Source organism: Rutidosis leptorrhynchoides, chromosome 4, assembly GCF_046630445.1.
Source record: "Rutidosis leptorrhynchoides isolate AG116_Rl617_1_P2 chromosome 4, CSIRO_AGI_Rlap_v1, whole genome shotgun sequence".
Classification (NCBI taxonomy): Eukaryota; Viridiplantae; Streptophyta; class Magnoliopsida; order Asterales; family Asteraceae; genus Rutidosis; species Rutidosis leptorrhynchoides.
This window is the reverse complement of record NC_092336.1, coordinates 587,953,924-587,973,788: the sequence shown is the minus strand read 5'-3', so window position 1 is coordinate 587,973,788 and position 19,865 is coordinate 587,953,924. Positions and strand designations below refer to the sequence as shown.

The 19,865-nt window shown below is 36.4% G+C and overlaps 3 protein-coding genes and 1 pseudogene across 4 annotated transcripts; 1 reads left to right on the top strand and 3 right to left on the bottom strand.

The window, feature by feature from the left end:
- Nucleotides 1–468: 468 nt before the first annotated feature.
- Nucleotides 469–4,749, top strand: LOC139842891 (dynamin-related protein 5A-like). Its single transcript, XM_071832990.1, has 8 exons — nucleotides 469–801; nucleotides 1,204–1,395; nucleotides 1,493–1,699; nucleotides 1,782–2,210; nucleotides 2,302–2,529; nucleotides 2,626–2,821; nucleotides 3,150–3,816; nucleotides 4,563–4,749. Exons 1-8 carry the CDS (start codon nucleotides 469–471, stop codon nucleotides 4,747–4,749), a joined length of 2,439 nt encoding a protein of 812 aa, XP_071689091.1.
- Nucleotides 4,750–6,964: 2,215 nt separating this feature from the next.
- Nucleotides 6,965–9,540, bottom strand: LOC139842890 (uncharacterized; annotated as a pseudogene).
- Nucleotides 9,541–9,592: 52 nt separating this feature from the next.
- On the bottom strand, nucleotides 9,593–11,846 carry LOC139845573 (probable protein phosphatase 2C 39). 2 transcript variants are annotated; one of them, XM_071835832.1, is made up of 5 exons: nucleotides 11,649–11,846; nucleotides 10,865–11,113; nucleotides 10,492–10,768; nucleotides 10,184–10,338; nucleotides 9,593–10,062 (listed from the first exon to the last, which is right to left on the bottom strand). In XM_071835832.1, the coding sequence occupies exons 1-5, from the start codon at nucleotides 11,679–11,681 to the stop codon at nucleotides 9,853–9,855; spliced, it is 924 nt and encodes a 307-aa protein (XP_071691933.1). In that variant the 5' UTR covers nucleotides 11,682–11,846; the 3' UTR covers nucleotides 9,593–9,852. The 2 variants fall into 2 exon arrangements, with proteins under 2 accessions (XP_071691933.1, XP_071691934.1); XM_071835833.1 differs by having other exon boundaries at nucleotides 9,593–9,987; nucleotides 11,649–11,823.
- A 4,780-nt stretch (nucleotides 11,847–16,626) lies between these two features.
- LOC139842889 (uncharacterized) lies at nucleotides 16,627–17,883 on the bottom strand. The gene has a single exon (XM_071832989.1). The coding sequence runs from the start codon at nucleotides 17,881–17,883 to the stop codon at nucleotides 16,627–16,629; it is 1,257 nt and encodes a 418-aa protein (XP_071689090.1).
- Between the last annotated feature and the right edge of the window lie 1,982 nt (nucleotides 17,884–19,865).

Genomic DNA, 19,865 nt, shown 5'->3' with positions numbered 1-19,865 from the left:
GTCATCTAGCAGGTGTTCAGGGGGTGCTTCCCAACTCCCAAGGGTGATTGCTCTCAGAGCCCGTGCTATGGCAGTTATTCGTCGGAACATCTTTGACACGTGGAACGGATATGATCGGGCGGTGGGAACTCTTTTAGTAGTCTCCTGTCAGTGATTTCAATCCCGATGTTAAAAAAAAATTTATTGCACATTTTGTATTAAAAATTAAATAATATGATTAAATTATTAATTTGTTTAATTAAAAGAAATAAATTCATTTCAAAATTTTTAGTGAGAAAGTTGATTTGATGGGAAGACATATAATTTGATGTTTTGACATTTTATGAGGCGTGTAACGACTAATAACGTCTGTATATACGGAGTAATTTTTACTCCGTATAAAAATACCGGCTCAGATTCAAATTTTCAAATTAAAACCTTCCCTCCTTTATACAGTTTCCGTCTCTCTTCAAATCGTCTTCATCTACAATGGCGGCTTCTGATACACTAATGAAAACGCCAATCAACGATAAGATCTCATCATCTTCATCTTCCATTTCACGAAAACACCAAACCACTTCCTCAAAGTCTCGGTTCGAAGCCTTCAACCGCCTACAGTCTGCCGCAGTTGCATTCGGCGAAAAGCTTCCGATTCCTGAGATCGTAGCAATTGGTGGACAGTCTGATGGAAAGAGCTCGCTTCTCGAAGCCTTACTTGGATTCCGATTCAATGTTCGCGAAGTCGAAATGGGAACTCGTAGACCACTTATTCTGCAGATGATTCATGATCCTACCGCTCTCGATCCTCGGTGTCGATTTCAGGTCATCTCATGTTATAATTATTCGTATAGGATTTAATTGATTTTTTAGTCGTTTAGAATTTATGTCTCATTGCTTATTTTAGGTTTTAATGATTAATTTGTGGCTACATGTTGAATTTAGGGTTTAGAGCTTTATTTTAATTTAAGTGTTTAAGTTAGGCTGAGCTCTTAATTCAGGGCTATAATTGCACAATTGCACAAATATGTATTATTTGGGATTTTAGGTTTTAATTTAGGTCTGTAATTACAGAATATGCTTAAATGTCGGTTTTAGTGCTTAATTCAGGTTTTCATTTGTAAAATTATGAGTTGTTTAGGGTTTTAGTGCTTTGTATAAGGCTACAAACATATATTGCTTAATCTAGGGTTTACATGCGATACTGAAATTTGAGAGTCATGGCAGGAGGAAGATTCTGAGGAGTATGGAAGCCCTATTGTGTTATCAACAGCAATTGCAGACACTATTAAATCACGAACGGATGCGTTGCTTAAGAAGACTAAAACAGCAGTCTCTTCTAAGCCGATTGTTATGAGAGCTGAATATGCACATTGTCCTAATCTCACCATTATCGATACCCCAGGTTTCGTTCTCAAGGTAATTCGTACGAGACATGGTCGTTATTTGTTGGTTAAGGCTATGACATACATGACTGTATATAACCATTTATGATAATGTGGATGGATTTTGGCAGGCTAAGAAGGGGGAACCGGATACCACTCCAGAAGAAATTTTGTCAATGGTGAAATCTTTGGCTAGTCCACCTCATCGTATCCTTGTGTTTCTTCAACAAAGTAGTGTGGAGTGGTGCTCGTCGCTGTGGTTGGATGTTATTCGTGATATTGATCCAACTTTTCGTAGAACATTGATTGTTGTCTCAAAATTTGATAACCGGCTTAAGGTACATACGTTAAAATTCTTCACATGGAACTATATTATACTTAGATTCTCGAGATTATGATATATGATATCGTCTTCTGTAGGAATTTACTGAACGATGGGAGGTTGACCGTTATCTAAGTGCAAGTGGCTACCTTGGAGACAATACACACCCATTTTTTGTGGCCTTACCTAAGGAAAGGACTACAGTTTCAAATGATGAATTTCGCACGCAAATATCACAAGTAGATACAGATGTTATACATCATCTGCGAGAGAATGTCAAAGGTGGTTATGATGAAGAAAAATATAAATCCCACATTGGTTTTGGCCGTCTTCGAGATTATTTAGAAGCTGAACTTCAAAGGAGATATAAAGAAGCTGCACCTGCAACACTGGCTTTGCTTGAACAGCGTTGCAGTGAAGTTACTTCTCAACTAAGCACCATGGACTCCAAAATACAAGCAACTTCTGATGTTGCTCACCTTCGAAGATCTTCAATGTTGTTTGCATCTTCCATCTGCAACCACGTGGTATGCATGTATCTATATCTATATCTACCTAAATTTTTTGTCTGAAACTTTTAGTTGATGAACATTTCTACCCCTGTTTGAAATATTGAAGGTAGCATTGATGGATGGAGCTGCAGATCCTGACCCTGAACAATGGGGGAAAACAACTATAGAGGAGAAATCTGAAAGTGGTACGCTGAGCTGGCCGGGAGTAACAGTTGATATAAAACCACCGAATGCTACCCTTCGGCTATATGGTGGTGCTGCTTTTGAAAGAGTGATGCATGAATTTCGATGTGCTGCTTATTCAGTTGAATGCCCTCCTGTTTCAAGGGAGAAGGTATTTTATTAATGGAGATGATATTATATTATTATGTTGGAATTGGAACATATTTTGATTTGTTATAATGGACATGAGTTGATTATGTTTTGACAGGTGGCAAATATAATACTTGCTCATGCTGGTCGAGGAGGTGGAAGGGGAATTGCAGAGGCTGCTGCAGAGATTGCACGTGCTGCTGCAAAATCGTGGCTTGCTCCTCTTCTTGATACTGCTTGTGAAAGACTTGCATTTGTATTAAGAAACCTGTTTGATCTTGCCATGGAGAAAAATCAACATCACCATTTTGATTGTAAGAACTTTTTTTTTTTTTGTTATTTGTTGTATCAGTATGCTATTTCTCATCCCCAAAAGCATGCAAATCATGATAAGTTATAAAACATAATTGCAAAGATTTTATCTTTTGTATAATACTTATAGTTTTAACTGAATTGCCTTTGGACTTGCTGCATCCAAGTGAGTTACAGTAACAACCACTGACAAATTCCAAAGATTTTATCTTTTATATAAAAAGCTATAGACTTTCTAGCTGACAATGTACCTCTATAGACTTATAAGTATGGTTAATTTGAGTTTGCTGAACTAGAATCTTTTATAGAATCTTGTACTTTGCTTGACAGATGGAACGAAAACTGGGGATATGGATGGGTATGTCGGTTTTCATGCTGCTTTAAGGCGTTCGTACAATTGTTTCATCAGGGATCTAACCAAACAATGCAAGCAACTTGTTCGACACCATTTGGATGCAGTTACAAGCCCATATTCTCTAGTATGCTATGAGACTGATCTTGCATTCAGTACTGGTGCAAACTTTACTTACAGATATCAAGCATCAACTACCTCTTTATGCCTTGACTTATCAGATCACGGGTCATCATTGTGTAACGCAGACCAAGAAAATATAATTCCCGAAAATAATAATAATAATATTAATAATAATCGAGAAACAACACCAGGAAAGCTTTTAAAAGCAACAGGGGAAGCTTCGATGACTATTCCTGAAACACCATCACCCGACCAACCATGTGATGGAAATTTTGTCATTAAAAAGGATAATGGAAATTTCATTGAAGGCGGAGCAAGAAAATGTGTCACTAGAATGCATAATAATAAAGTGCTGGGCAATTTAGTAGGTCAAAATTTTGCAGGCGGGGATATTGGTTCACGATTAGGGTCGACTTATACAGAGATATGCTCATCTGCTGCACAACATTTTGCACGTATACGAGAAGTTTTGATCGAGCGGAGTGTCACTTCAGCTTTGAATTCAGGGTTTCTAACCCCATGGTATGTACTAATTGCCTTTTCCATAAGCATATACCAATTTATATGCTGATAAAGTTCCATGTTATTTAATTAAATGAAAATCATTCATCATAGCAAAAATACACCAATTTTGAGATACTGTACCTTTGATATAATGCTTATATATGCACCATAATGCTACTTAGTAGAAAAAAGTCAAACTAATGTGTTATCAAATGATTGTTCTTGATAGTCGAGGAGACAATCTTTCTGTCTTATCCCATGTTGAGATTGATGTGAACCAAGAAACCACAATTTGGCCAGTCTTTTATTAATGGGTCTGTTTGACTATGTTGCATCTGAAATGGGTTAGATAAAAAAATTTGAGACGAAAGGTCGGCAGATCAGTGGATAGAAAATCGTCCAGACTCCAGCGTCTATTCTTAGTGATTACAACCTCCTTGGTTGTTTTATTTTAAGTTTAACAATTTGTGATGATAATGTATTTTGTAAAAAATTGGTTTCTAGAGTTGGCATGATTGTTATTGTGACAAAAATGTCAGTGGGTCAACCTGACCCACCCATCTTGCCACCTACATATCATATCCAATACATTGTAGTATTAAAGCTTAAAAGATGTTACATGAGTTCATTTAAATGACTCAAACACTGTTCGTTTTGTTTATTCCTTCAGCTAGACATCAATTATAACGTTTAATCAGTTACTAATTGGACACTTTAAGCGTGTTGGTTTTATAGATCTCATGTTTCTTTCTGATGTGTTTCAGCCGTGAACGTCTGATGCTTTCACTGGGACTTGATTTGTTTGGTGTAAATGATGAGAAGTTTATGGATATGTTTGTGGCACCTGGCGCAATTGATATCCTTCAAAATGAACGCCAGTCTCTTCAAAAGCGCCAGAAGATGTTACACTCTTGCTTGACTGAATTCAAGTCTGTTGCAAGATCACTTTAGTATGTAAAATTAATCTCTTTCGTGAACTCCTTTGCGAAAAAGATGGAAATTGCTCATAGTAAATCTTACTGTCCGACTGGATAATGTATATTGCTGTGTTTCAAGTAGTATTTGGTTACTGTTTCTAGAGAACTTTAACTCTCGTTCTCTTGGTTTTTTTTACCTAGATGCCAATTGAAAAAAAAATGTCGTTTTCTTGGGCATATGTGGGAGTTTCAGTTTTTACCATTAATGCTTTAAGGGTGTGTTTGATATTAAATAAATAATGATTAAATGTTAAATTGTTCATAATTGGGATGATTTTATATAATTTGGTTTTGAACGACAATAAGTTGTTTGATAATCATTCTGAATAAACTTTATTAATGATGTATTTTTAATTCATAAATCTGTTAATAAGTGAATAAAAGAATACAATTGTTTGATAAGCGTTTTGGATATACTCGTAAATTGTAATTCAAGAAGGATATTAAGGGAAATGTAGGTGTTTTATGGTTAAGAAACACATATTGCTGAACGGATTAACATTATTTGTCATAAAAAATGTAGTGAATGTTGAATGGTTTAACATTGATTCAACATTAAATGCTTAACCATTCAAATAAGAGACAATCAAACGCACCCTAAATGTAATTAGTTGGTCCTTTCCAACAACATTGTTATATGTTCCTAAAATGGTGCAAACAATGTAGAAACTGCTGCAGGGAATTTTGATACTTTGAGATAATCAGTGTGGTGTACGACTTCTCATAGCGTTGCTTACTTTAGCAGGAAATTAGAAGATAATAATGGTACAGACATTTTGTTGTGGAATGTTAACCAAATTGTTCTCTCTTGAACAAGTATCATGTAGCATAACATGAATCTTGAATTCAGAACATAATGCGGTACACACGAAGAAGCTATCTTATAAACATGAGAACTTTGACCTGTTAAATGAAAGTGGATGATAGAAAATAAAAACGGATGAGGATTATCCAATTCAGGTTAGCAGTCAAGACGAGTATTTGTACGCCGTCTAACTGAAATATCCTGTAACCCTTTTTGAGCCTTTCAAGACTATTCTAAGATGCGCCGCTAGTGAGGAATTAACCCTATACTTAAATATATAAAAGTGGATGATGACAATAATACATAGTATAATATATAATCCACTGAAGATGATGAATTAGACACTTATTATACATAAGTCTAAGGAAGGAACTGGATAACACTTCTGTTTGAGATATACCAATTAGCATTCAAGAAAATGCAGGATGAATAGGATGTACATTTAAGTAATTATACGGACACAGCTGTACTTAAGGAACTTTATTGCTTAACATTAATCTTAGACCATTTTTAACGCGGCGTCAGAGGGGTCCCGTCAGACGCGATGGTAGTGGGTGACGGCCCCTGACGCCCCTAGTGGGGCGTTACGGCTGACGCGGGAGGGGCGTCAGTCAACTTTTTCACGAAAAAAAAAATGCGTCAGGGTTTCTGATTGGTCCACATATTTTAATGATTTTAATTTTGTTTTTGTTTTTTTTTATTTAAATTATTTATATTATTTTCTATATAAACACACCAAAACCCATCATTTTTAACCCATCAAACTCAATATTTTCTCTCATTTTAACACTTTCATTCAAATATTTTTTTTTTTTGTTTTTGTTCTTTTTATTTATTTAAATTATTTATTTTCTTTTATATATAACCATCAAAACCTATCATTTTTAACACATCAAACTCAATTTTTTCTCTCATTTTAACACTTTCATTCAAATGATTTTTGTTTTGTTTTGTTTATTTGAATTATTTATATTCTTTTCTATATAAACCCATCAAAACCTATCATTTTTAACACATCAAACTCAATAATTTATGTAATGGTTAAATTTTATGTAATGGTTAATTTTTTATGTAATGGTTAATTTTTATATGTTTTTTAATTATATGTAATATAATTTGTATGCATAATAAAATAAAAAAGAAAAAGAAAAAATAAAACTGGTGGGACCTATTTGACACTGAAGGGGCGTCAGGGTTATTTTGGTGTCAGAGGGTGACACTGCCACGTCAGAGGCAGATTGCACTTTTTGGCCAAAAAGTGGACAATCTGCCTATGACGTCACAGGCAGGGTTATATATGGTCTTAGAGTAACACAGTTTTCAACAATTACACTATGCTAAATGATTATTTTCAACGAGTTTAAAGTCGAGACGACTGTTTAGTTTACCTACGATAATCATAAACACCAATACCTCGTTTTTTTACCAAGACGACCAGCATCAACCAACTGCACCAACAGAGGGCAGGGTGCATATTTAATGTCTCCTAGACCAGCATGTAAAACCTTCATTATTGACAAACATACATCCAGCCCAATAAAGTCTGCAAGTTGTAAAGGACCCATTGGTTGATTAGTTCCTAGCTTCACCCCTGATGCATCAATGTCTTCTTTTGTTGTGACCCCGGTATAAAGTACATGAAAGGCTTCATTAATCATCGGCATTAGGATTTGGTTCACAATGAACCCAGAATAATCCTTTGAACAAACAACAATCTTGCCAAACCTGTAATTGTTGAAAAAAAAAAATGAAGATTAAAATCAATATGAAAAAAACTAATTGATAACGTAGACTGCACATACGACAGTAAAAACTTAAAAGTAAACACCTATCAGCCAAACTTTTGTTTCATTGTTAGTTTCATCTGATGTATCTGAACCTCGAATGATCTCAACAACTTTCATTATAGGAGGAGGGTTCATAAAATGCATACCGATCACCTAAAACATACTCATATGGGCATTCAGGTATTATATATATCCATGAAAATCAATCATTGATGCAAAAATCAGTATGCTAAAGAAACCTGGTGTGATCTTTTTGTTGCAGCTGCTATACGAGTAATGGAAATCTAACTTGTATTCGACGCCAAAATGGCAGACTTTTTGACAATCTCATCTAATTCAGCAAATAGTTTCTTCTTCACATCCTCAGATTCCACGATAGCTTCAATTACAATATCTGCATACCGAAGATGTTTTAAATTCGAAGTATAATTTAGACGTGCTAAAGCGTTAACCCCTGCATCCTGTCGAGTATATTTATATATTATGCATAACACTCATATCAGTTACTGTGTCACCTTGATCAATGGGACAAATCATGCAAAAAAGGTTCTTTAAGACTTTTGAAAATGGGGTCAGACTAATTATTAATCTAATAAGTATATGAACATTTCTTGTAATTTTCATTTTTTGAGCCTTTGAGGGCATTGTTAAAAGACTTTTAAAGATGAGGTATTTTGACCAATTTCTTATTTTCTCATATTATAGCGACCTTTTCTGGGCTTCAGTGCTTCACCATCATAGGTCGCCGGCCCACCAGATATTATTAAATTTAGAATTTTAACGCCTTCAAGATTTGAAAATGACAACAACTAGTTATCAAACCCTTGCTTCGCGCCGGGGGTTCGGTTTTCAATGTATTTTATTGCGTTTAGTAAAATTATTTTGTGGCTAACGATGATGTCGTTGAATCGCAACTCGAGTCGAACTAAAAGGTATAACCCGTGAGAGATTTAAATGTTATTTTAAATTAACAATATATGTGCATCTCCGCGTTTCGCTATGGAATTGTCGACTTTTAAAAATTTAACGCAAAATCAACGTGTATGAAAAGTACCCCAAATATTTAGCGTTTTTTAAAAAGCGTCCGTTTTGCGTATAGCTAGTGACATTGTGTTCCTAAAATTATTTCGAGTTTAACAATGGTGTCGGAAAAATTTAACTCGTTGCGAGCGAGAAGATATGACCCGTTGAATATTTGGGTGGAGTTTATTTAAGATTTTTTATGAAAATGGTTATTTGACACTTTACCCCCCTGTTTGGGGGGTCGATTTGAATTTTTCAAAAAAGTGTGGGGGGCGTTGTTGGTAAAATGAAATTTAGATAAAATTTTAAAAAAAAGGTGAAAAGTCAAAAATGCCCCTGATTACTATTCATAACTTTTGTCTATTAGTTATCGATTTGAATTTTTCAAAAAAATGTGGGGGGCGTTGTTGGTAAAATGAAATTTAGATAAAATTTTAAAAAAGGTGAAAAGTCAAAAATGCCCCTGGTTACTATTCATAACTTTTGTCTATTAGTTAATATGTGTCCGTTTTGCGTATAGCTAGTGACATTGTGTTCCTAAAATTATTTCGAGTTTAACGATGGTGTCGGAAAAATTTAACTCGTTGCGAGCAAGAAGATATGACCCGTTGAATATTTGGGTGGAGTTTATTTAAGATTTTTTATGAAAATGGTTATTTGACACTTTACCCCCCTGTTTGGGGGGTCGATTTGAATTTTTCAAAAAAGTGTGGGGGGCGTTGTTGGTAAAATAAAATTTAGATAAATTTTTTTTAAAAAAGGTGAAAAGTCAAAAATGCCCCTGATTACTATTCATAACTTTTGTCTATTAGTTATCGATTTGAATTTTTCAAAAAAGTGTGGAGGGCGTTGTTGGTAAAATGAAATTTAGATAAAATTAAAAAAAAAAAGGGTGAAAAGTAAAAAATGCCCCTGATTACTATTTATAACTTTTGTCTATTAATTAATATGTAAATTATCCTCCAGTATTTTCCAATTGCTGTTTTTTTTTTTTTTTTCTCTTCCATTTTCCTGATAAAAAAGCCCAAAAAAAAAAAAAAAAAATATTGTACGATATTTGTTAATTAGTTATTAGCTATTCTTGCAGTGTCAAGTGTCAACTATAACCATTGGATTAATGATTAATCTTACAATGCATCATATGGAGCATTATAGATTACTTATGCAGGAAAGAACTCTAAATTAAGTGTAGCTATCAATCATAATACACATCAAAGTTTACATTAACAAGTATCACATTCACATTACAGTACAAATACAAAATAAATATTAACAAGAAAGATAAATTACATGTTCTTGTACATTTTACAACTCTCTCCACATCGTATTGTGGTTACCAAGAATCCGAAATGCAATCAAATTCAGATAAATACAAAAAACATCGAAAAGTACCAAAAAACAAACAGCCTCATGCGTTAATTATCGATTATGGATGGCTGCATTTGGACCAAAATATAAATCACTAGAACCTTACAACAATGCACGAAATGTCATCAGTACTCTTTCGCGCAAGTGCCTCATCTGTCAACTGCTTTGCAGCAGCCCTTGCATCCTTCGCATTCTTGATGCAGTCTACAGCCTCTTGATTCGACATAACCTTAAAAACAACAATTGTGTTGTCAGCGACTTTCGTCTTTAAGGATATATGTATATTCATCAATGGTCGAAACATCTACAACAATATAGTACAACAAACTTATATATAAAGTTGTTATTATCATTTTCAATTTAGACCTTGTGATATGGAATTATATATGCAACTAATTATGAGTTCAATTAATATATAAAAAAACCTTCCAAACGCCATCGCTTGCCAGGATTATGAAATCAGTATCATCATCTATCATTTCTACTGAGACGTCCGGTTCGGAACTTAGGTGCTCCTTCAAGCTCTTGTCACCAAAAGCTCTTGCTACAGCCAATCGACCATCAACACGTGGAACATCACCTGCCATCTAATAGCATGTGATATCTGGTTGCCAACATATAATACACATATCCAAAATAATAATGCTGAGGTGGCAATTTCAACTCAATTAATGTGATCACAAGTTCACAGTTTTTAATCAATTCGTTCTTCGAAACTTAAAAAATCCGTTACCTGGAAATGTGGATACAAAACCACCTCTATCTTCAATACTTTTTCGTTCCTTGCTAGGTTCATGGTCAATCGATAACTGTTTAGCCACGCCGTTCTTACATATCACAGCCCGAGAGTCACCAACATTAGCTACTACAAGCTTTTTACAATTAATCAATATTGCAGTAACAGCAGTCGAACCTCCTTTACCCAAATCGACTGCTTTATCCAGTATCGTTTTATCAGTTACACGATAAGCCCTCCTTATTGCATTTTCAGTTTTACTCCAAAAATCAGGCTGCTTGCATTAAAAAATACAAATAATGTAAGTATAATAAATACAATCCGATTATTAAAGTTTGGATATAGAAAATAAAAAGGGAAAGGGTCTTGCCTCTTTTAAAATGTTTTCAAACAAATGAGACCGAAGATAATCAGGGACTTCATGGCTCAAGTGACCGTCGAAAATAGCAAACAGTCCAAGTTCATTATCATCGACATATTTGAATTGTGCAAATACATAATCTTCCATATCATGATATGATTTGCCTTTAACTAAATGATAACCATGTGTAACGTGTTTCGACATTTTGCTCTTTCCTTTTCCTGTATCAGCTGATGATGATGATAAACCAACCTTTTCCTAAAGAAGAAAAAAAAGGTCTGACTTTATGTTTGAACAATTCAATGATTATGTTTATGTTTCCGGACTATGTTTGTTTATGTATGGCTCTCGTTTATATTTACACATATAATTTTGAAATATATTATTTAGATATATAAATATTGTCCAAAATAATTAATCCAATTACAGTGCTAGTAATTGTTTGTTGGGTGTGAAGATTAAACAAGAAAAAGGAAAAATTTGAATTTCTAGAGAAGATTCCGTACGATCAAGTGGGACTGCAACTGTAATACCAAAGGGATCACATTGGATAAGTGAGATCTCATAGTTGTAATTTGTTTAAGTTTTTAATTATTATCTTTATCAGGTTAGGCTCACAAATTCATAAGATTAACAATCATTTTCAACCATGATAACAGTAAAAGTAAACTGGAATCTTGCTAAGAAAAATAACAAGTAGCTAAATATTAGCACAAAATAACAAATAAAAGAACTGTTAATTAGTGATATGAAAAATAAATAAATAAAAGATAGTAATGATGAAAAAAAGTACCTTCATCTTGTTAAGGATTTCACGGCCAGCCATGGTTGGTTGAATTATTTTTGTGAAGGTTGTTGAGCAAAAGAGAAAAAAAGAGAGCGGTGATAATAATAATTATTATTGAATTAATGATTAATGAGAGCGACGACTTTTTGTAGAAACTTTGCCACGAAGACTTGCAAAAATACAGATGTAATAACAATGTCATACCAATCTGAAACAGGTCATCTCCCCCCTTCTTTACGAAAATAAAGAAATTAAAGTATGTTTTTGAGTATACAAATACATATTGCGTATTTTTTCTATCACAAGTGATCTAATTCACTGTACCAGTTTACTTATTTTGAGACGGCAATTCACTTTTCAAGTTACCCAGGATTGAGCATTGTTTGTACAATAATCGGCGTTTAGTATTGATATGGGGATATGCAAGTCACAGGGATTGAGATTGAGTGATTATGATTTTGGTTATGTTCGTTGGCGATTTCCCGAAGGTAACACTCAGAGGACTATTTTACGCCACCGAAGCAAATGGTATAACATGATTGTGTTATTATGTGTGTGTGTGTATTGAATGTGGAATGTTTCCTGCATTCTATACTATTTATAAGTGGGATGGAACGGCTTTCCATACCAGTTCGCTAGTTCCCAATGATTTTGGATCACTAGTTGACTTTCCCTTTTGGTAAGTCTACAGAGGAAAGTGAGCTTGTCCCCTTTCCTTTGTGGTACAGGCGTGCACCGAGCTAGGAATAGTCTCGCTAGTCTTGACTTTGTAATTGACCGAGGTTTTATGGGCTCTAACCTCACCGTTGTTGCTCCGATTCCAGGACCTCGTTCACTGTAGCTAAAGTTTTCCTTCGTTCCATATATTGTAGCCATATCCTCCGAAGCAAACTTTGAAGCTGATAGACGGGCCGGAGGTGGAGTACACTATCAAGCCCCCCACTTTAATTTTACGAAGCGTTAATATCCACATATGAGCTTCGTTAAGTTAAACTTAGTAATAATTACTTTTGATGCATTGATTTGACAATTAACTGCGCCGTTTAATACTCTTGTCTCCGAAATTACCTTTTTGCCCTTAATGAAAGAATCTTGTCTGTTTTGGAGTTGGGGGTACGATCGTCCAATGGTTTGCGGTTATCGAGGGTATCCTGCAGTTTGATTTGACGGCCACCCTTCTCTTTTCCTTAAGGTTTTAACATTTCCTCTTCTCCCTCTCATTTGTGTTTAACTTTTATTCAAACTTCACTTTTCTGAAAATCTTTCTTCTTCGCATACTAAGGTACTCTCAGTTTCTTCTTACGTTTTTCTTTTTTGTTTATTTTTACCATGTCTAAACGTGGTATTAAGGTCTCCTTTAGCGATGTTAATCCCTCTTTGTCGTCGTATCTGATTGAAATGCTTGGTTTGAAATCTGGCGATATCGTTATTCCGGCTAGCGATAAGCACATCTTGAATCCTCCTAAGGTTATATTGAAGTGTATACCCAATTGTTTACCGAGTGTAACGTTAGGGTTCCTTTTTCTTCTTTCCTTCTCAGTGTTTTAGACTACTTTAAAGTGAATATTTCTGTTTTTCATCCCTTTGCTGTGAAAAAGGTTATGGCTTTTGAGGTAATGTGTAGAGCTTATGGCGGTGAACCTTCTGTTGATCTGTTCCGCCGCTTCTTTCGTACTGGTGATACTGGTGATTGGATTACTGTTCAAAAACGAAAGAGTAGGAGAGGTGCTCCTTCTCCTGTTTATTGCTTCGCTTCCCAATTTTCTGACGTTCGTAATTGGAAGTGTTCTTTTATCTTTTTGAAAAAATCTTTTTTGTGTCCGAAAGATTATCCTTTCGTTTATGATCCTGAGAGGGCGTTTGTTCCTAAAGAATACAAAGATCCTATCCCTTTTATTCCTGAAGATGATGCTTTGTTTAGGAGGATTTGTAACCATCCCATCATACCTTCTACTTTCCCAGATGCTATACTTTTTAAGTTAGGGATGACACCTGAATGGGAGGAGGGTACTGTTACTCATGTGTTCTTTTATGGGGAGCAGGGTATGTTTCATTTTTGTTTTTGTAAATCATTGGTTGCCTTTCTAACTGCTTACATTTTTCTGTTGTGCTTTTGACAGAAATGTCTTTGAGGAATGTTGTCAAGGCCCAAGGGTTGAAGGAGTATACTGTTGCTGTCCAAGCTAGGTCGACTGTTGTTAAGGATGTTGGGTCTCTTACATGTTCTGGTTTCATGGAGATATCTAGTAAGCCAAGGGCTAATCATGTCGAAGTGAGTTCGTCGAAGGTTAATACTAAGGAAAAATCAAAGCGGGTGGAAGCTCCTATTGATGTGGATACTCAAGATGACCAACCTCTTGCATCTCTTGCGCCAGGGGTTGGGGCCAGGGTGGCATAACGCCACAAAGCTAAAGGTGTGATGAAGCGAAAGGTCGATCCTGATGCTACTTCTGTAAAAAAGCAAAAGTTCAGCCAGCTTCAAGACGAAGTAAGTGATGATATTGTTACTGCTAACCCTTTGTTTGGTATGTTTTACTTCACCTTTTGCTTTGTTGGTTCTTTCTTGTTATTTGTTATTTATTTCTTTGCTTGTTTGCAGATCTGCCTGTGTATTCTGAAGTTCCTGCTCCGAACAACTGCTTTGATCTCATTGATAGTCTCGTTCCTGATAACTGGGGGAATTCTTTTGCTGATGACATGAAGAGTTTTCATGATGCCTATTCTGTTATCAATTTTCAAGCTGTTTCTATGGGTCATATTGCTTCTTCCCTCTTACAGAAGCGTACTGCGGAGCTTGAATCTTTGAGGGAGCGTCATGTTTCTATGGGTGAGAGGGTTAAGAAGCTTGAGAAGGAGATATTAATGGCTCCTAGCTATGAAGAGGAATTGAAGGCTGCTCGTGATGAAATAGCAGGTTTGCAGAGGCAGGTGAAGGTGGGCGAGGTTCAGAAAGTGGTCATTACTGACGAGTTAAAAGACTACAAGAAGCGTTGTGAGGTGTTGAAGTCTGATTACTCTCAAGTTGTTTCTTAGGTTATTCCTCATGCTTGTCAGCAATTACTAAAGAGTGCAGATTTTGGGCAACTTTTTGGTAATATGGTGCTAGCTTCGAAAGTTCAGGCCAGGTGTGAAGTGATAGGAGATTTGGCGTCTAAGGGGGTTGTGCAGCTTGCTGACTTTGCCGATTATACTGACCAGGGAAAGGCGATGGTTGACTCTGCTTTCGATGAGCTCGAGCAAGCTGATTTTGATTATGTCAAGACCATCTCAGCCAAGGTTGATGCCAATCCTAGTGAGCTTTTGAAGACTCTTGCTACTGTTGTGTCTGCGGTTCATGAAGATGATGAAGAAACTCTCTTGGAGGTTCCTGAAGCTATGGGAGAGTCTGGAAAAGTTGATGCCCCTATTAACTAGTTGTTGTTTGTAATCGTTTGAAACAATTATCGTCTTTTCTTTGGCCTAGGTGCCTGGGCTTTATCGCCCTTTTTATTTGAACAATGGTCATGTATGGCATAACACTAGTTCTTTTAATTTTAGCATGCTTTTTTATATGTGTTACCATGGATTTTTATCCTGCTTGGATGGATAAAAACTCTCTACCTTACAGGATGGTGGTAGAGTGATCACTTTTAAGGAAAACTTGTTTCCTTACGTCGAGTATTTCGAAGCATATTTTTCCTCGTTGCTCGGTATAGTGTGGATTATGACAGGGTTATTTTGCGTGCCGGCTGTCATTTTTCTCACATAACTTTCTGTATGGAATTTTAATTTTGTCAAGACATTAGTTTATCAAAAGTAGTTGAGAAATTCATTAAGTTTCGTGTAGGAAGTTCATTGGCTTCAACTACCAATTTTGCATCTTTCAACTACATATTACAAAATAAAAAGTACAAGACTTCTAACGATAAAACTTTTTGAGGTTGGTTGCATTCCATGCCCTTGGTATTGGTTTACCGGTTGTTGTTTCCAGCTTGTAGGAGCCTTTTCCCAATACTTGTGCAATCACATAGGGGCCTTCCCAATTTGGTCCCAATTTTCCTTCGTATTCCACCTTGCTTACACTGTTTAACCTTAGGACATATTCTCCTACTTTGAAGGTTGAGGGTTTTACTCTTTTGTTGTAATAGCCTTCAATCATTCGTTTGTATAAGGCCTCTCGAATCACAGATGCTTCTCTTCTTTTCTCGAGCAGATCCAAGTTAACTCGAAGATTTTCTTCGTTGTTTTCATTGTTTGTTATTCTTTCTATTAGCACTTGTATATCTGCGGGAAGAACGGCTTCTGTCTCGTATGTAAGGCTGTAGGGGGTTTCACCATTGCTTCGTTTTGGAGTTGTCCTGTGTGCCCACAGCACCAAGGGAAGCTCATCGACCCATCCCTTTCTGCATTTACCTAAGCGCTTCTCTATTCCTTTGATTATGTCTCGGTTTGTTACCTCCACCTGTCCATTACCTTGGAGATGATATACCGAGGTGAAGCTTTGCTGGATTTTCAAATGCTTGCAAAATTTTGGGAATATTCCTTCTGCGAATTGTTTCCCATTGTCCGAGACTATTTCCTGGGGGACTCCGAACCTGCATACGATGTGTTCCCAGACAAATTTCTCTATTTGCTTACCAGTGATTGCTGCTAACGGTTTTGCTTCGGCCCACTTGGTGAAGTAGTCAATTGCTACCAGTAGGAATCTTGGGCTTCCTGGTGTATCATTGATGGGTCCAACTATGTCTATTCCCCATTTCATGAACGGCCACACAGATGTGACAGAGATTAGTTCTTGTTTGGGCTGCCTCGGGACATTTGAGTGGATTTGACAAGACTCACAAGTTTGTAGTACCATCGTGGTGTCGTGGTGCATTGTAGGCCAGTAGTATCCTAGTCTCATGATTTTGGCGACTACTGACCTTGGACCCGCGTGTAGACCACATATTCCTTCGTGCATCTCTTGGATTATGACAGTTGCTTGCTTTGGCCCTATACATCGAAGCTATGGGGTGAGAAAGGATCTTCGGTATAGCGCTCCGTTCATCATTTTGTACGAAGGTGCCTTTATCCTTATCTTCCTTGCTTCATTTTTATCCACTGGTAATTTTCCTATCTCAAGATATACCTGTAGCGGAGTCATCCATGTTACCTCGTCTTCTTGTATGAGGTCATTGACTTCTTCCTCTAAGATTGATTTCTTCTCTAGCACCTCCACCAAGACTTCTTTTGCGAGGTGCTCAAATGTCAGCGAAGCAAGTTTGCTCAGTGCATCTGCCTTCTTATTTTGACTTCTTCGGACATGCTCGATATCAAAACTTTTGAAGCCTTCGATCAGTTCTTTTGCTTTTGACAAGTATTGTTGGATGGTGGGTTGCTTTGCTTCAAATGTGCCCTTGATCTGGTTAGACACTAGCTGTGAGTTAACGAAGGCTCGGAGATGAAGGATTTTTAATTCCTTCGCCATTCTCAATCCTGCTAGCTGAGCTTCGTACTCTGCTTCGTTATTGGTTGTATCGAATTCGAAACGAAGTGCATAAGTGAACTCTTTTCCTTCGGAATTTACTAACATTAGACCAGCACCTGATCCATCGGAGCTTGACGCACCATCGGTGTACAATTTCCACTCTTCATTTTCGATCTTTAGGGAGATAACTTGGGTTGAGTTCTTCGTGTCTTCTTCATTTACACTATCTGTTTCGGCGATGAAATCTGCTAGAACTTTTCCTTTGATTGCATGCCTGACCCGGAACTCAATGTCATGCTCTCCTAACTCAATGGCCCATTTGGCCATTCTCCCCGATTTTTCAGGTTTCGAGAGCACTTGCCTGATTGGTTTGTTATTAAGTACCACTATCTGATGTGCTTGGAAGTATCTTCGGAGTTTCCTAGCTGTATGGACGAGCGCTAGAGTGAGTTTCTCGAGTTCTGGATAATTCAGCTCGACTCCTTGAAGTACTCGGCTGACGAAGTATATTGGTACTTGCGTTTTCTCTCGTTTGGTGACCAATACTGCGCTGATGCATTCTTTCGAAGCAACCAAGTATATGAAGAGTGTATCTCCTTCTTCGGGTGAGGTTAAGGTAGGGAGTTTGGCGATGTATTTCTTCATTTCAACGAATGCCCTCTCCGCTTCTTTGTTCCAGACAATTTTCTTTTTTCCCAAGCATCCCTTCAGAATTCTGAAGAAGGGTAGTTGTTTCTCTGCTCCCTTTGATACGAATCTGCTAAGTGACGCTAGCTTCCCATTCAGGCTCTGCATGTCTTTTATGGTTGCGGGGGTTTGGAGTTATTTTAGCCTGTCCACTTTTTTCGGATTCGCCTGGATCCCCTTTCTGGTGATGTAATACCCAAGAAATTTTCCTTCTTCAACTTCGAAGGAACATTTCTTCGGGTTCAGCTTCATGTTTATTGCCCGAAGCTTATCAAAAGTTTCCTGGATATCCTCTATCAAATTTTCTTCCTTCCGACTTTTGATTACCATGTCATCTACATAGGCTTCCAGATTTCTTCCCAGCTGATTGTGAAAGGCTTTGTGGACTAGCCTTTGATAAGTTGCCCCTGCGTTTTTTAGACCGAAGGGCATCTTTTGATAACAATAGATTCCCTTGCTGGTGAAGAAGGATGTTTTTTCTTCGTCCTCCTTAGCCATTTTGATCTGATGGTACCCTTTGTAAGCACCCAGGAAGCTTTTGTATCGGTACCCGGTTAGGGATTCGCGTTCCAATCGATTTCGGGTAGAGGGTAACAATCTTTGGGACATGCTTTGTTGATGTTGGTGAAATCGACGCACATTCTCCATCCCCCGTCTGATTTCTTCACCATCACGGGATTAGCGACCCACGAGGGGTATTTTGCTTCGCGAATTATTCCTGCTTTTAACAGGCCTTCTACTTCTTTACAGGCTGTTTCGTCCCTTTTCGGTGCCAAGTTTCATTTTTTCTGATGCTGATAATGCTAAAAACGAACATATATTTCATAGCATTATCCCTCAAGAAAGACAAGCTTTTAGTTGCAACTGTTCTATTTACAAGTGATATTCGTTTAAATAATAAAAGGTGAAGACAAAAGACAGATTCGACAAATTGAAGACGCAAACGACCAAAAAGCTCAAAAGTACAAAATACAATCAAAGTGGTTCCAATTATTGATAAGAAACGTCTCAAAATTACAAGAGTACAAGACGCAAAACGTAAAGTACAAGATATTAAATTATACGCAAGGACGTTCGAAAATCCGGAACCGGGACCAAAGTCAACTCTCAACGCTCGACGCAACGGACTAAAAATTACAAGTCTACTATGCACAAGAATAAAATATAATATTTAAATAATTATATAAATTATTTATATATTATATATTATTATATAAACCGTCAGCAGAATGCAAACAACAACATGTGGCTGGAAAAAGGAGCCATGCGATCGCATGGCCTGGAAGGCAAAAAGCCATGCGATCGCATGGTGAGCAGTATCAGGTCTGGTCCTATAAATTCGCGTGTTTTGGCTCAGTTTTTACAACATATATCCATCCATCTCTCTATCTATATACGTAAATATATATATATATATATATATATATATATATATATATATATATATATATATATATATATATATATTATATTTTAATTTTAATTTTAATTTTAAATTCTAATAATAAGGGTATGTTAGCGAATGTTGTAAGGGTGTAAGTCGAAATTCTGTCCGTGTAACGCTACGCTATTTTTAATCACTGTAAGTTATGGTTAATGTTATTTTTAATTTAATGTCTCGTAGCTAAGTTATTATTATGCTTATTTAAAACGAAGTAATTATGATGTTGGGCTAAAATATTTAAAATTGGGTAATTGGGCTTTGTACCATAATTGAGGTTTGGACAAAAGAACGACACTTGTGGAAATTAGACTATGGGCTATTAATGGACTCTATATTTGTTTAATTAAATGATAGTTTGTTAATTTAATATAAAGATTTACAATTAGACATACCTATAAATAACCATATACACTCGATCGGACACGATGGGCGGGATATTTATATGTACGAATAATCGTTCATTTAACCGGACACGGGAATGGATTAATAGTTAATAGACTTATTAAAACATGGGTGAATTATGTACAAGGATACTTGGCATAATTGTTAACAAAGTATTAAAACTTTGGGTTACACGCAGTCGATATCCTGGTGTAATTATTAAACAAAGTATTAAGACCTTGTTACAGTTTAAGTCCCCAATTAG